Source organism: Miscanthus floridulus, chromosome 7, assembly GCF_019320115.1.
Source record: "Miscanthus floridulus cultivar M001 chromosome 7, ASM1932011v1, whole genome shotgun sequence".
Taxonomy (NCBI): Eukaryota; Viridiplantae; Streptophyta; class Magnoliopsida; order Poales; family Poaceae; genus Miscanthus; species Miscanthus floridulus.
The window spans coordinates 135,241,231-135,256,182 of NC_089586.1; the positions used below are offsets into that span (position 1 = coordinate 135,241,231).

Consider the following 14,952-nt stretch of genomic DNA (forward strand, 5'->3'; position numbering starts at 1 on the left):
TGATGGCGGACATCAATGTGCTTTGTTCTTGCATGTTGCACCGGATTGTTGGTTAGCTTGATTGCACTCTTATTGTCACATAGCAATGGCACTTTCTTGAACTTGATTCCAAAATCACTCAAAGTGGCCTTCATCCAAAGTATTTGTGCATAACAACTACCGGCGGATATGTATTCGGCTTCGGCGGTTGATAATGTAACACTATTTTGCTTCTTTGATGACCATGAAACAAGTGATCTTCCCAACAATTGACATGTGCCCGATGTGCTCTTCCTTTCAACCTTGCATCCCACATAATCCGAGTCGGAGTAACCAACTAGCTCAAACTTTGCTCCTTTGGGATACCACAAACCAACATTTGGTGTATGCTTCAAGTACCTCAATATCCTCTTTGTAGCCTTCAAATGACTTTCTCTTGGTGAGGCTTGAAATCTTGCACACATGCATACACTAAACATGACATCCGCCCTTGATGCGGTCACATAGAGTAGGCTTCCAATCATAGACCGATACAACGTTTGATCCACCATGTTTCCACTTGCATCACTATCCAAGTTGCCATTGGTTTCCATTGGTGTGTTAATGACTTTGCTATCAATCATTCCAAACTTCTTGATCATGTCCTTGATGTACTTGCCTTGACTTATAAATGTACCATTCTTCAATTGCTTGATTTGAAGACCAAGGAAGTAACTCAACTCTCCAATCATGGACATCTCAAACTCATTAGCCATCATCTTTCCAAACTCATCATAAAATTCTTGATTGGTTGATCCAAATATGATATCATCAACATATATTTGCAACACAAATAGATCTTTTCCAATCTTCTTGATGAAAAGAGTGGTGTCAACCTTGCCCGTGGTGAACCCTTTAGAGAGTAGGAAATCTCTCAATCTCTCATACCATGCTCTAGGTGCTTGCTTCAAGCCATACAATGCCTTCTTCAATTTATACACATGGTTGGGCTTCTTGTCATCTTCAAAACCGGGAGGTTGCTCAACATATACTTCTTCATTGATATAGCCATTGAGAAATGTACTCTTGACATCCATTTGATAGAGCTTGATGTTGTGGGCACAAGCATAGGCTAGCAAGATTCTAATTGCTTCCAATCTAGCAACCGGGGCATAGGTTTCTCCAAAGTCAAGACCTTCAACTTGTGTATAGCCTTGTGCTACCAATCTTGCTTTATTCCTTACAACTATCCCATCTTGATCTTGCTTGTTTCTAAAGACCCATTTGGTTCCAATCACATTGTGTCCCTTTGGTCTTTCTACCAATTCCCATACTTGATTTCTTGTGAAGTTATTCAATTCTTCATGCATAGCATTCACCCAATCAACATCCTTCAAAGCTTCATCTATCTTCTTTGGTTCAATGGATGACATAAAAGAGAAGTGTTCACAAAATGATGCTAATCTTGATCTTGTTTGTACACCTCTTGAGATATCACCAATGATTGTATCCAAAGGATGATCTCTTGCAATACTTGTTGGTTGAAGCAATGGAACTTGATTGCTTGCACTTGCTAGATCATTGGGTTGAGATGATGTACTAGTCACTTGATCATTGGGTTGCTAGATCATTGGGTTTTCAGCAGTTACCCTTTCTATACTTTGCTACCCAACGTTTACGGTAGGCACGTACAAACAATGTGAGGGATTATGACTTTATTAATGATGTAATAAAATTATGCGTAAATGAATAGATATAAAATAATGTGATATAAATAAAGAAGCATTTGTAGATGCAAAATAATTATGACTTAAATAATGTAGTTTTAATTTATTTAGCAGGCTTTTTGGCCCATAAACAACGTAATTTTATGTTGTTTTTTTTTCCTTTTTGGCCAAAAAAATAAAGTAGAGGATAAAACACATGTACATGATCGTTTTTTCATCATTTCTTACAAACATATTTAGTTTTTTATTTTTCACCTTTTTGTCATACATTATGTGTATTTGGAGGATTGTCTGTCCCTCACGTGTGAATTGTGTTGCTGGGTGTTCCTTGGTTTTATTTGCACCTTCACGTTGCAGCTATTGTTTATTCACGATGCGGTACTATAAGTAACGCACCTCTAAAATTCTAATTCGAGATACATAGAAGGACCGGTGCTCTATTGGGCCGCCTAATTTGACGGGCCCATTAACCAAGGAATTCAATTTCTATTTTCTAATTAGCTGAAAAACCGAATTCAGAGAAGGTCAATCCGTTATTCTCAGATCTAGAGCACCGTTGAAAGAGGCTCGGTAGTCGCCTTCTTCCTCATGTGTTAGTTTTTTCTTCCTTTTTTGTCATAACAAACAAAATCACGTGTGTGTAGATTTTTATTATTTTCCTTTTAATTGCTAATACATACACGCATGCATGCATTCATATTGACGTGTATTTTCCTTTTTCTAATTAATTAATTTATTTTTTAGGGAAATTTAATTTATTTATTAGTTGCATGCATGTTGTTTTCCTTTTAATTGCTAATACATACACGCACGTATGCAGTCATGTTGACGTGCCTTCATATTAATTTTCCTTTTCCAATTAATTTATTTATTAGTTGCATGCATGCATCCGTATTGACGTGCCATCATGACTCAGTAGTGCAAGAAAAATAATGGTGTATGTCAACGTAGAAGTTGTACTTCCTTCTTGGTCCCGGTGGCGGGTTGGATTATACACTGAGATGTATTTGAGATTAAATCTTGTTCGGGAGGAGTCTTACATGTAAGATTACAGATGATGAAGGGCTTATATAGCACGACGTGTAGATCGAACGGTTGTTATAGAGGAAGAATAAGATCACACATGATAAAGAGCTCATATAACACGACGTATAAATCGAACGGTTATTAGCCCCTCAAAAACTTGCTCTTTTATAGTGTGATGTGATGTGATGTGAGGACGATGGCATGTGAGTAATTATTAATTTTTATAATGGCACACAGATAAATAGCTTGTTCATATCCGCCACAATTCACATGGGTTAGGACTCTAGAGTGGACCACTATGGGCCGCAATAGTGTGGGTTGGGCCGCATCGTCCTCGGGCGCGCCATTGGCTTCAGCAGTAGGCGGAGCCGGGTCGCTGACAAGCAAGCAAGCGTGCTAACCCTTGCCCGGCTCCCCCTCCCGCTGCCCGCCGCGCTAGGGTAAGAGGAAGGGAAGATGGCGGCTGCGCCGGCCGCGAGCATGGGGGTGGTGCGGGAGGTCCTGGGCGCCGACGTCGTGGAGGAGGTGGACCAGCCCATCATCGACTACATCGCCAACGTCCTCGCCGACGAGGACTTCGACTTCGGGGCCCCGGAAGGGCACGGCATCTTCGAGGCGCTCGGGGAGCTGCTCATCGACTCCGGATGCGTCTCCGACCAGGAACACTGCCTCCAGGTACCGCCCCCGTGTACACCCCTACCGCCTTGCCCTTCCTTCCTGGTTCTGGTACCACTACCACTACCAACGGTCTGTCTGTTCTGCGATCTGACTAATCCCACTCACGCTAGACTAGGTTGCCATCTCGCTGACCGGTAATCAGATATGGTCATGGCCTCGATTGCTTCGTGCTGCACATAAGCGCTATGGATTGCTGGGATTCTGTGGTTCCTTGTTTTTTTGTTAAATTATCAGGAGCCAGCTCCTCTGATTAAAGCAACTGTCTGCGTGATTTGAATATGAGACAACTGCACTAGTTTGTTTGATTTGAGTTACTGGTGGGTGTGTCATCCAATGAGTAATTTGAGGATAGCTGTTCGGAATTAGTTGATGTAGTGCTAACATTTTGCAATCCAATGTGACTCAGTTGTCATCAGACCAGCTTGAATTGGAGCCTAGCTTCATAACTTCCTGATGCTTTCTGCAATTTAGATGTTCATTTCTGTGGTGCCACCTGCTGCATATTTTCCCTTGGTCATGCTATAATATCTACAGAGAGCCTTGAGAGGCAGTGAGGAAATCTATCCACTTGGGAAATGGATAATAAAGAGATTGCTGATTGATACCTAAATGCAGAAGCACTTACGTGTGTCTTGTTTCGGTCCACTATAGGTCTGCAGTATGCTTTGTGAAAAGTTTGGAAAGCATGGTCTGGTGAAACCCAAACAAGTTATGCGCAGCCTTGTTACACCGTTACGAATGAATGCGGGGATGGATGATGACGTCGCACCAAAAAAGCCGCAACCAGAAGTATTCGACGGACCGCTGCTGTCTTCGCGCGATAAAGCCAAGATTGAACGGAGGAAAAGAAAAGAGGAGAGGCAAAGAGAGGTAATCTATTTTTCAGACGACTCCTCTTAGATCGCCACATGATGCAATTCTTGGTAGTATACATCTGATGTTCAGCATCTTCCCCATTCTGTTCTTATTTTATTTGCAGACGCAGGTTTTCCTTCCTGACTATGCTCTTCTTTCTTCTATGGACTGTCCTTCTTGCTGGTACAGGTTCAATATCAAATGCATGTCGCGGAGATGGAGGAACTTAGGGCTGGAATGCCTCCTGTTTATGTAAACCACAGTAATGATGGTGGGCCAGCTGTTAGGGATATACATATGGAGAACTTCAGCGTCACTGTTGGTGGTCGTGATCTAATTCAAGATGCCACTATAACACTTGCTTTTGGAAGGCACTATGGTGAGTACTTTGTGGTGTTTGGTAGCTTTCAGTAGATAATAAAACTGTGGCCAGGGCCCGGGAAGCATGTATGTGCAGTTCGTTTATACATATCTGTAAAAGTTATCATTGAAATGATACCCTGCAAGTTTCAGAGTTTCTTATTTACCCGTTTCAGGTCTTGTTGGAAGGAATGGGACTGGGAAGACATCTTTTCTCAGAGCGATGGCATTGCATGCGATTGATGGTATTCCCAAGAATTGCCAGATATTGCATGTTGAGCAAGAGGTTGTGGGCGATGATACAACAGCTTTGCAGTGTGTTCTGAACACCGATGTCGAACGAGTTCAACTTTTGCAGGAAGAAGCTCGTCTGGTTCAACAACAGGTTGACTAGGGGCATAATTGCCTGATGGTTTTCCTCCTTTGAATTTTCTGCATCTGTCATGTGTTCTGCCCATCTGCTAATTGTTGCAACTGTTTTGCAGAAAGATTTAGAGATTGAGGCTGAGTTTGGGCAGAGCTCTGGCAAGAGCAAGGATGGCCTTGACAAAGATTCTATCAGCAAGAGGCTTGAGGAGATATATAAACGGCTTGAGCTCATTGATGCGGATGCAGCAGAGGCTCGTGCGGCATCAATTTTGGCGGTCTGTTTTATTTCCTTGTTTGTACCATTCGCACAATATCATGTCATTGGTTTACTTTTGCTCCAGTTTTTATTTCAGCACTTACCTTGATTACACATCAATGTTTCTTTCAAGCATCAGTATGCAACTATGCGTCTTGAAATAGATAATCCTCAATAAGGGCGATCACATTTCCTTGATGTTTTGTACTTGGAGTGCATCTGTTCATGTAGGATTTGTGCATGTTGATCTCAGGAACCACATAGGATTTGGTGATTTGCACATCGTGCTCACATTACATATTTTCATTGTACTGTTCTGAATGAAGGAATTATTTGCAGGGTCTTAGTTTTACTCCAGAAATGCAACGCAAGCGAACAAAACAATTTTCTGGTGGATGGCGCATGAGAATAGCTCTAGCACGCGCTCTGTTCATTGAGCCTGATTTGCTACTACTTGATGAGCCGACAGTAAGTTGGAAATATGGGGTTATTTTTCTTCACTTGCTCGCACATGCTAACGACATATCACTTTCCAGAACCACCTTGATCTTCATGCTGTGTTATGGCTAGAAACGTATCTCCTGAAGTGGCCAAAGACATTCATTGTTGTATCACACGCAAGGGAGTTTTTGAATACGGTATGAACACCCAATATCATTTCATAGGAGCTAATTTGACAAAATTTGCATAGCATATTTTTCTTGTGTGGATTTAAAGTTTAAACTGGAACTGATGACCAGATCTTTTTAGGTTGTCACCGATATCCTTCATCTAAATGGTAGAAAACTACATGCTTACAAAGGTGACTATGACACATTTGAGAGGACAAGGGAAGAGCACCTTAAGAATCAGCAGAAAGCCTTTGAAACAAATGAGAAGGCCAGACAGCACATGCAGGTTGGTTGTATTTCTATCAAGTATCATGCATTCTGAGAGTGCTTTAATGCCTATTTTCAAGAAAACTATGTAGTTTCTGAAGCAAAAAAAGACCTGGAAGGTGATCTATACAAAAACAAAGTGCTCACACGTCTTTTATGGGTTTCTACACTTCCTTTTCAAGAGCACATAAGCAAATCATTCGCTGTCACCTGTCGTTTCAAGTGCACCATATAGCTTTGTACCATAGACAAGGAGAATGTCAAGAAAACAAGCTGTCCAGCTTGTCTGATACACCATGTTACATAAGTGGAGGTAGTAGTAGTCATTAGACTGCATCTTTCTTTAACTTGAACGTGGTAATAGGCCAATTAGAGACTGTAGGCAGCTGGAGCTGGGCTAGCCCTGCTTTCATTGTCTAGTGAGACCAAACACTTGGGACAAATCTCTGCATGATATAAGCTCAAAGATGAATGGAAATTTTAATTAGCTGGAAACTGTTGAAGATATTAAGCACTGCTCAATATTTTCTCGAAGACCAGGGATGAACTTTAATTGTTTTCTCTGTGTAGACATTCATTGACAAGTTTCGGTACAATGCAAAGAGAGCATCACTTGTTCAATCGAGAATCAAGGTACACTTTTTCACTCTGTCTCCATGTAAATAATTTTGTAGTTGTTTCACTTAACAGATACTGTATGGACAAACTCTCAACCGGCATTTTGATCTCGGATGTTGTTCAGTGACAAATTTGATGTCTGACTTGAAATTCTTATCTGTGCTATCACAGGCATTGGAGCGAATGGAACATGTTGATGCAGTTGTCAGTGATCCAGAGTATGTCTGCTCCCTAAACTATTGTACTTCGGTATGTTGTTTACAATCAACTCATTAATTGTTCAAATAATTCCTTGCAGCTATAAATTTGAATTTCCAACCCCAGATGATCGCCCTGGACCACCAATTATTAGTTTCAGGTTTCGTTTCTGATACCTAATGCTATTTATGAAATCTTTTTGGTTGTGATTCTTTCTACCTTTTCTTTAAGGCAAATTTTAGACATCCACGTGTTCTCTGTTGAATAATTCTTTCCATTTTTGCAGTGATGCCTCGTTTGGTTACCCTGGAGGGCCTACCTTGTTTAAAAATTTGAATTTTGGTATTGACCTTGACAGCCGCATAGCAAGTATGATTTCCTTGTTCCACTCATTGTAATCTTACTGCATATTAATGTCTGGTTTTTGAAGTTGTCGTTCTTCCATTTTTCAATCCCTCGTTGACTTGTTATTTCAGTGGTTGGTCCTAATGGCATTGGCAAGTCCACTATACTGAAACTAATATCTGGGGATCTGCAGCCAACTTCTGGAACAGTATTCCGGTCTCCCAAGGTGCTTCATTCTTCTGTAGCTACAGCTGTGTTTACCATTATTTAAAATGCTTTTCATTTTCTACCTTAACAAAGCTGTGTTACATGAACTTTGATTTATGTCATTTGAGCTTTATTGTCTGAATTTCATAACAGTATTGTATTGAGATGCCAGTATGTGCATATTCGGTCTTCACTTGTCAGGGTGTGGTTCTGATGCTTGTATCAATCAGTGCCATTACTGAATCAGACAAAATAATCTGAACCTTGATCCTTAATGTTGAATTTTTTTTCTTTGGTTTACTAGCATAATAGTGAAGGGCGGACCTGGTGCAAGCGGTAGAGTCTTACCGCCTGTGACCGGAAGGTCCCGGGTTCGAGTCGCGGTCTCCTCGCATTGCACAGGCGAGGGTAAGGCTTGCCACTAATACCCTTCCCCAGACCCCACACAGAGCGGGAACTCTCTGCACTGGGTACTAGCATAATAGTGCCCATCACAAATGATGAGATCTATTTGCTATCATTGTTGATTGCCATGTTTTCCATGCATGATCCTCTCTTTTGTTTGTTTCTTTGAAATTTTCTTATGATTGTTTTTACAGGTTCGCATGGCTGTATTCAATCAACATCATGTTGATGGCCTTGATTTGACGGTGAATCCCCTTTTGTACATGATGAAGTGCTACCCGGTAAGTTGAAGCATCCCTTTTGGTGTTTGTTGGATATGAGCTCCATCATGTGGTTAGCTAATAAGATGGATATTCCTTCTACATGTGACCTGAATTTGAATGGCATCTTATAAGTGAGAAAATGTATATGGCGCTGTTTGCAGGGTGTGCCTGAGCAGAAGTTGAGGGCACATCTGGGTTCTTTTGGTGTTTCAGGAAGCCTTGCCCTCCAACCTATGTACACTTTATCAGGTAGAAATCATAGCAATTCCATAGAAAGTTTTAGCTGATGAAACGGGCGCAGAACTATAGCATCCTTGCTAAGGGGTTCATCTCCGTGTAGAACAGAATTGCTGATTTCTCGATATCCTAACCAAAGCAATTGCAATTCCAGGTGGTCAGAAGAGTAGGGTAGCATTCGCGAAAATAACCTTCAAGAAGCCACACATCATTCTCCTCGACGAGCCTTCTAACCATCTTGTGAGCAAAATCATCATGCTGCGTACCAATTGTTGTTTTTTGACATGGAGGATTAGGAACCTCTGGGTCTGGGAGGTAGCTATTACCGGACCGAACTGAATATAAACTTGTTCTGTGTTGCAGGATCTGGACGCGGTTGAGGCGCTCATCCAGGGTTTACTCATCTTCCAGGGAGGAGTGCTGATGGTATGACAGACAGCACTCACTGCGTAGATTTGCATTTCGTATTGCTTGCAAGTCGTTCCTTTGGGTTGATGACTAAGGCGGGTGGTGTTGGTTTCGCAGGTGAGTCACGACGAGCATCTCATCACTGGAAGCGTGGACGAGCTTTGGGTGGTGTCGGAGGGCAGGGTGACCCCGTTCTCGGGCACTTTCAAGGACTACAAGAAGATGGTCAAGTAACAAAACATGTGTGCGCCTGTCCTTGTACCGTGACGAAGTCATACAGTAGCATGTGTTTTATCGGCCATAGCCTATACTGAGAGGTGACATCACATGGATGGTGACGGTATGCTTGCTACGTAATAGTACCGTATGCGTATCAATTTTGGAGTTTTTTGTGAACACACAGTTTGGGTATGTATGGACCTCGTGGGTTTCTTGTGAAAGCTGTGGTTGACTGGTTGGGCCCTGTCACGGAAAAAGAAGGGAGCTATTTTTCTTTGGCAGAGAAAAGGGATATATACTCAATGAAAGGAGAAAATTTGTCTTGCTCATTTTTTTTATTGTGTGTGTGTGCATTAGCTCGTCACACAGCACCTCACTCTTTCATGTTTCTAATTCCGTTGCTTTTTAGAATTAACAATTCCGTTACTTACTACACAGGACCATGTTTGTTAGTAAAAAGAAAAAGAAAAGGAAAACACAGAAAGCAGCTACTCGTACTACGTTGCTAGGCCGGCCGTCGGGTGGGCTTCTGATCGATGGGCCTTGCCGCCTTGCATTCCTGTATCTTTTGATGGGCTGTCGTCCGGCGTGCGTGCCACTACTCTCTGTGCTGGTGGAGTCGAGTCGAGTCGAAGCAACTCAGCCGTGTTTCTTCCTCTTCCTCGCCCGCCTGCCTCTCCGCGTGCGTTTGGTTTGACCCACTCCCTCCGCCGCAGCGTAACCCTAGCAGCAGATCGATCGCCCCGCCCCGCCTCGCCGGCCATGGAGAGCTGGGCGACCTGGGTGGGGACCAGCGTCACCTCCGCCTTCTTCGCCTCCCTCGAGCGCTGCTCCTGCATCAACCTCTCCACCGACGACGACGACGACCGCGACCACGAGGAGGCCAAGGACCGTCCCCTCATCCTCGCCGCCGCACCCCGCCACGACGACGTCGTCAATCCCGATCCGGACTCCTCCCTCCCCGTCGTCGCCGCCGCCGCCAAGGACCAGGTCCAGGGCGACCAGAAGCAAGAGCAGCCGCCCTGCCGCCCGTATGAATCCAACCGATCCATCCCTTGCTTCTACTAGCTGCTACTGTTGTTATGTGTTAGAAATCTCTCTCTCGCCTTCCTTCGTCGCCAAATAAGCCGCGTGTGTGTGCAGTCAGTTAGTCCGTGTGTTGCGTTCTTGTCAAATACTACTACTACTATCCCGTGTCAACTCAGTTCGATGCACTCAAAACCACTTATATGCTTCTCATAACTCTGTCAGTCCATCATCATCAAATTGCTGTTCGTCCCGTTGTTTGGATTCAACCGTCATGTGTTAAAAATGAATGCGATCACAATCGATGACGACCGATCGGCCGATCACCGATGACGTTAAAAATGCTTCCAATCTGCAATCACTTTGAACTCAGGGTGGGGACTAGACATAAACGTGGCCTGTTGCTGCTTACATAGAAATTCATTGGGATCTGCTGACTTGGTTTGGCATCATTAGTGTGGTGGGTGGTGGCCTCATTAGTCATCACTTCCAAACTGCTCATGAAAATGTCATCATCCGTTTTCGTAACTGCTTGTATAAAGGTTGAATTATCGTTACTCAAATCATTCCACTGTGCAGTGAACAGATGGATGAGCCCTCTCTGGTTTTGATCTTTTGTTACCATACGCCCTGATTACCTCAAGACGGTAACTATAACTAGTACCCTTATTAGAAACTGCACATCTGAGGATTTGATTCACATGGAGCTCTGGAGATTATGTGTTGGTGCTGCCTGATTAGAGGCTAATGCCATTCCCTTTTATTTGAAAAAAAAAATGCACGTTTTAGGATGAATTCACGTGGAGCTCTGGAGATTAGCTGTTAGCGCTGGATGATAGTACTCCGTATATAATGATATTCTGTTTAATTTGATTTGAAGGCTCCTGACATTCTTTCACGATGGGTAGTATAGGATCGAGACCGTTAAAACTACCAACCCCAATTGATATTTCTGATCTTCTTCTGTCTGTTAATGTTTTGGTGCACCTGGATAGATAGGTATAGATAAGGTATATCACACACCCTCTTCCCCAGCTGTTGGGTATTACTAAACAGATTTGGGATTCTTATCTGTAATCTGCTGCAGCAATTATCGTCTTATTGGTTGTCTCTGATTATTATGCAAGTAAGTCTTGTGCAATCCATCAATATTATTAGCACCAGCACCAATGTACACAACGAATGACAGGGTGTAAGGTTATGCTGGTGCAATACTGAAGTCCCTGTAACGAATGACAGCACTTGATCTGGCGGAGGCAGGTTAGGTTGAGGAGGGACGGTACAGAAGTACTAGCAGCACTGGGGACGTGTTAATTGCTTATGCTCGTGCATCAGGGTACTGAGTACCTTTTGTTTCATGTTGAGTACTGATGGTAAATAAATACCGAGGGAGGGAGGCAGGCCGGCTGTCAGTCGTCAGCTGCGTTGAGCGGCGATTGGGACGTCGCTGCCTGCACACTGCCCTGCACAGATTGTGGTGTGCCTGCGTGCAGCTGGGCCTTGAATGAGAAAGTAAATGAACCGTGGTGTTGGTGTATGATGAGCAACTGGTCGATGCGGATTTCTTCTCTGTTTCTCTTTCACGATTGTTTTATGAATGAAAAAAAAAGAAAAAGAAACTATATATGAAAGGAAAAGCAGGTGGCAATGCAAGCAGCGGGAAAACATGGCATGCCGTACGTGTTGTGTTGCCTGGGGGGCAGCCAAGCCCAAGCACACGCGCCTTGCTCTTCCTGCTGCCAAACAAGCCAGGCATTGTTGTTGTTGTTGGTTGATGCGATGCGCCAACAAACAAGGCTTGGCCATTGCTCTCAGAAAATGCCTCGCACGTGCTCGTGCAATGCACATCACATCTTGTTCGGCTGGACGCCGTGAAAGATGATGGCTGCTGCCTCTCATCTCACATCTTGTTCGGATCCAGCGATGGGACTCAACCCCACGGCCCCACCACCTACAACATTTCTAATAGCTAAAGAGGAGGAGGTCTACAGTTTAAAGATGTTTTAGATTTCTAGATTCGCCACGCCTATATATATATATATTATGGAGGACCAACTTCTTCAAATGCATGTGAAAACAAAAACACAAAAAAAGGGACACTTTCACTAAGCGCATGAGCTGCACGGCGGTGATGCTCTCTGCTTTGGTGAGCGAGACAAGAGTCATCTTTGTCGATTCACACACACACCTTCAGATGCTCACGCGTTGGAGTGTGGGGGCATTTTTTGGTACAATGCTAATAGTACCCACACCAACTAGTAGTGATTTTATTTAGTACAACTTGTAGTACAGTAGTCTAAGTACACAGCTAGCTGTATTGGTCCTGACCACTGGCTCTATTCGTTTGTCTTATAATTCGTACATTTCAGTTTGTTTTTTAATTGAAAATATGTTTTTCTCTCACAATAAATCAGCCGGAACAGTGTTTTAGCTTGTTTTTTCAGCGCAGCGAACGGGGTAGATATCTGCCTTGGATCTCGAGCTTAATTTGACCAATCTCACTCCCTCTCCTCTCTCCAGCTTTGACGTAGCTACGTCTAGATCCTTTCAAAATTGAAATGATAGAAATTGGTCTATTTTCACAGAAAAACAAACAGGAAACAGATAAAGTTCCTGTATATATTGTTCCAAATCGAGTGCCACTAGAAATATTGTGCACTACTCACGTAAAGGAAAAAAAGAAGAAGCGAATCTCGCGCCGACCATACTCATGATCGATGGGTCCAAATTCAACAGCGTAATGTAACCCACTCGGGTAACAGAAACAAAGATAGATAACTAAATAAACAATATTTGCACCTAATTTCACTGTCCCATCAGCGCGTCCTGCGGGGGAGACGCTGACCGATACTGCTCACTGAGGATCACTGCTCACTCACTATGCTGTTGTACTCTCTTTACTTCCCTTGTCTCCCTCCAGCCAGTAGCCAGCTTGTCCAAACCGGTATGTTTAAATATAGGGCGTAAAGTTTAGCAGTTTCCGACGCATGTGGTATATTTAAATATAGGGCGTAAAGTTTAGCAGTTTCCGTCACATGTTATATGAAGCGTTAAGATACTAATAAAAAAAATAAATTACAAAATCCGTAAGTAATCCGCGAGACAAATTTATTAAGCCTAGCGCATGTGTACTGTAGAACCACATTGTTAAATCATGGACTAATTAGTCTTAAAAGATTCGTCTCGTAAATTAGTGACCAACTATGTAATTAGTTATTTTGTTCTATATTTAATACTCCATGTATATGTCCAAACATTTGATAAGTTATGGAGTAAATTTTAGAGGAGGAGCTGAACAAGGCCTAAAAAACATTCAAATTTCTCCCACCAACCTCAGCCTCTTTTCTCTTCTCTGAAAAGATGATAAACAGGTTATGAAAAGTAATCTGGTTTCCATTTCCTTCAAGCGTGAGTTTACAAGTTACTTTCTTGTGCTTCCATTACATCCGACTGAGCGAGACCACTCAAAAACACTTGTTAACGCCTAACCACAGGAGCTAGCAGACGGCTCTTTCTTTTTCTGCAGATGGCAGCGCTTCAACTACCAAGAGATAACACAACCAGCACAGATCACACCTTCCTTTCCTTGACACAACAAAACAAAAAAGTAACCATCCCAACATACTACTGCACTGTCTAATCAGCCCCTTTTTAACCCCTCTCCTGCTAAACCATATATGACTCACTGAAATCTCTGTTGTTTCTAACTAACACAGGAGTACAACCTACAACCATGTGTAAATAAACATACAAAATCTAGATCCATCGACCACAACAACTTTTGCACCTTAATATCATAAAAATCTATGTACAAAGCTGCCTATAAATTAAATCAATGCAACAAAAACACATTACATGGGGAATTAGCATTCAACTTATATATGCATCCATCTGTATCATTCATATGACATCTAGGCTAAAAAAAAGAAGAGGTGAAGGGTACTTTGTTGAGTGCATGCCACTCACAACACCCGTAGCTGAGACTGATGAGAAGAGCTAGCTAGCTGCTACCTTGGCTGAAGACCATACCAGAAGCAGCAGCATATGCTGCCCCGATCCTCTCATCTGTTGTGGAGAGGGTTTGGACCTGGAGGAACCATTCTTCTTGAGACTGTGAACTTACTGGCGGTGGCAGCGTCGTCGTTGTCCACCTCTTTTGAAGGAGATACGGCTGGCGGAAGCTCCTGTTCATGGCGTCGCAACTCGCTCTTCGCTTCCTCTCCTCTCAATGTTCTCAAGCCGAGGATCGAGCTTGGCAAGTGTGACATTAGCAAGAGCAGGAGGATGCAGGAGAGCAAGTGCCGGAAGAACATCCTCATGGCATATGTTAGAGAGAGGGAGGGAGAGAGAGAGAAAGAGAGGTGTTTGGGAGGCCAGGGTCTGAGTCTGACCGTCTGAGGGTATTAATATGGATTTAGCTGGGGGTCCATAGTCCATACCCTGTTCCCGTGGGGGGCAGACACGGGCAACAAGAAATAGAGCTCTAAATGAATGGTATGATCCAGTTAACTCTTGATAGATGACAACGCGTTTGTTTTGCTAATATAAAAAAATCACTACTACTTTCTAGATTTCTTTTTTTTTTCAGTTTACTCCTTCAGTTTCCAAAAAATATACAAAAAGGTACTAATATTTATGATGTGTAGGTGAACTATAGAATATATCTCAGTAAATCTATTTGGAGATACAAATATTAATAAATTCTAGTCAAACATAAGTTTGACTTAGTCTAAATCCAAAATAGCATTCTTTTTTTTGGACATGGATGTATTTAGCAGCTATATTTTGATATGGGACCTATATATCGTGGCTTCTGAATGAACATGAAGAAGTATGTACACAGACAGTCAGACACAGTGCCAGGTATCCCATCGGCTTAAACTTTGGGTTCAGGCAAGTATGACTTCCACTGTCACAGT

At 42.8% G+C, this 14,952-nt stretch overlaps 2 protein-coding genes across 2 annotated transcripts; both read left to right on the plus strand.

Annotated features, from left to right (window-relative positions):
• Positions 1-3,044: 3,044 nt before the first annotated feature.
• Positions 3,045-9,228, plus strand: LOC136468125 (ABC transporter F family member 3-like). The gene is made up of 18 exons (XM_066466995.1): positions 3,045-3,386; positions 4,041-4,259; positions 4,434-4,623; positions 4,781-4,989; positions 5,090-5,248; positions 5,569-5,697; positions 5,766-5,867; positions 5,980-6,126; positions 6,678-6,740; positions 6,897-6,943; positions 7,024-7,083; positions 7,210-7,292; positions 7,400-7,494; positions 8,075-8,161; positions 8,305-8,392; positions 8,535-8,620; positions 8,744-8,806; positions 8,906-9,228. Exons 1-18 carry the CDS (start codon positions 3,168-3,170, stop codon positions 9,020-9,022), a joined length of 2,163 nt encoding a protein of 720 aa, XP_066323092.1. The 5' UTR covers positions 3,045-3,167; the 3' UTR covers positions 9,023-9,228.
• A 386-nt stretch (positions 9,229-9,614) lies between these two features.
• On the plus strand, positions 9,615-10,202 carry LOC136468126 (uncharacterized). The gene has a single exon (XM_066466996.1). The coding sequence runs from the start codon at positions 9,770-9,772 to the stop codon at positions 10,073-10,075; it is 306 nt and encodes a 101-aa protein (XP_066323093.1). The 5' UTR covers positions 9,615-9,769; the 3' UTR covers positions 10,076-10,202.
• Positions 10,203-14,952: the final 4,750 nt, after the last annotated feature.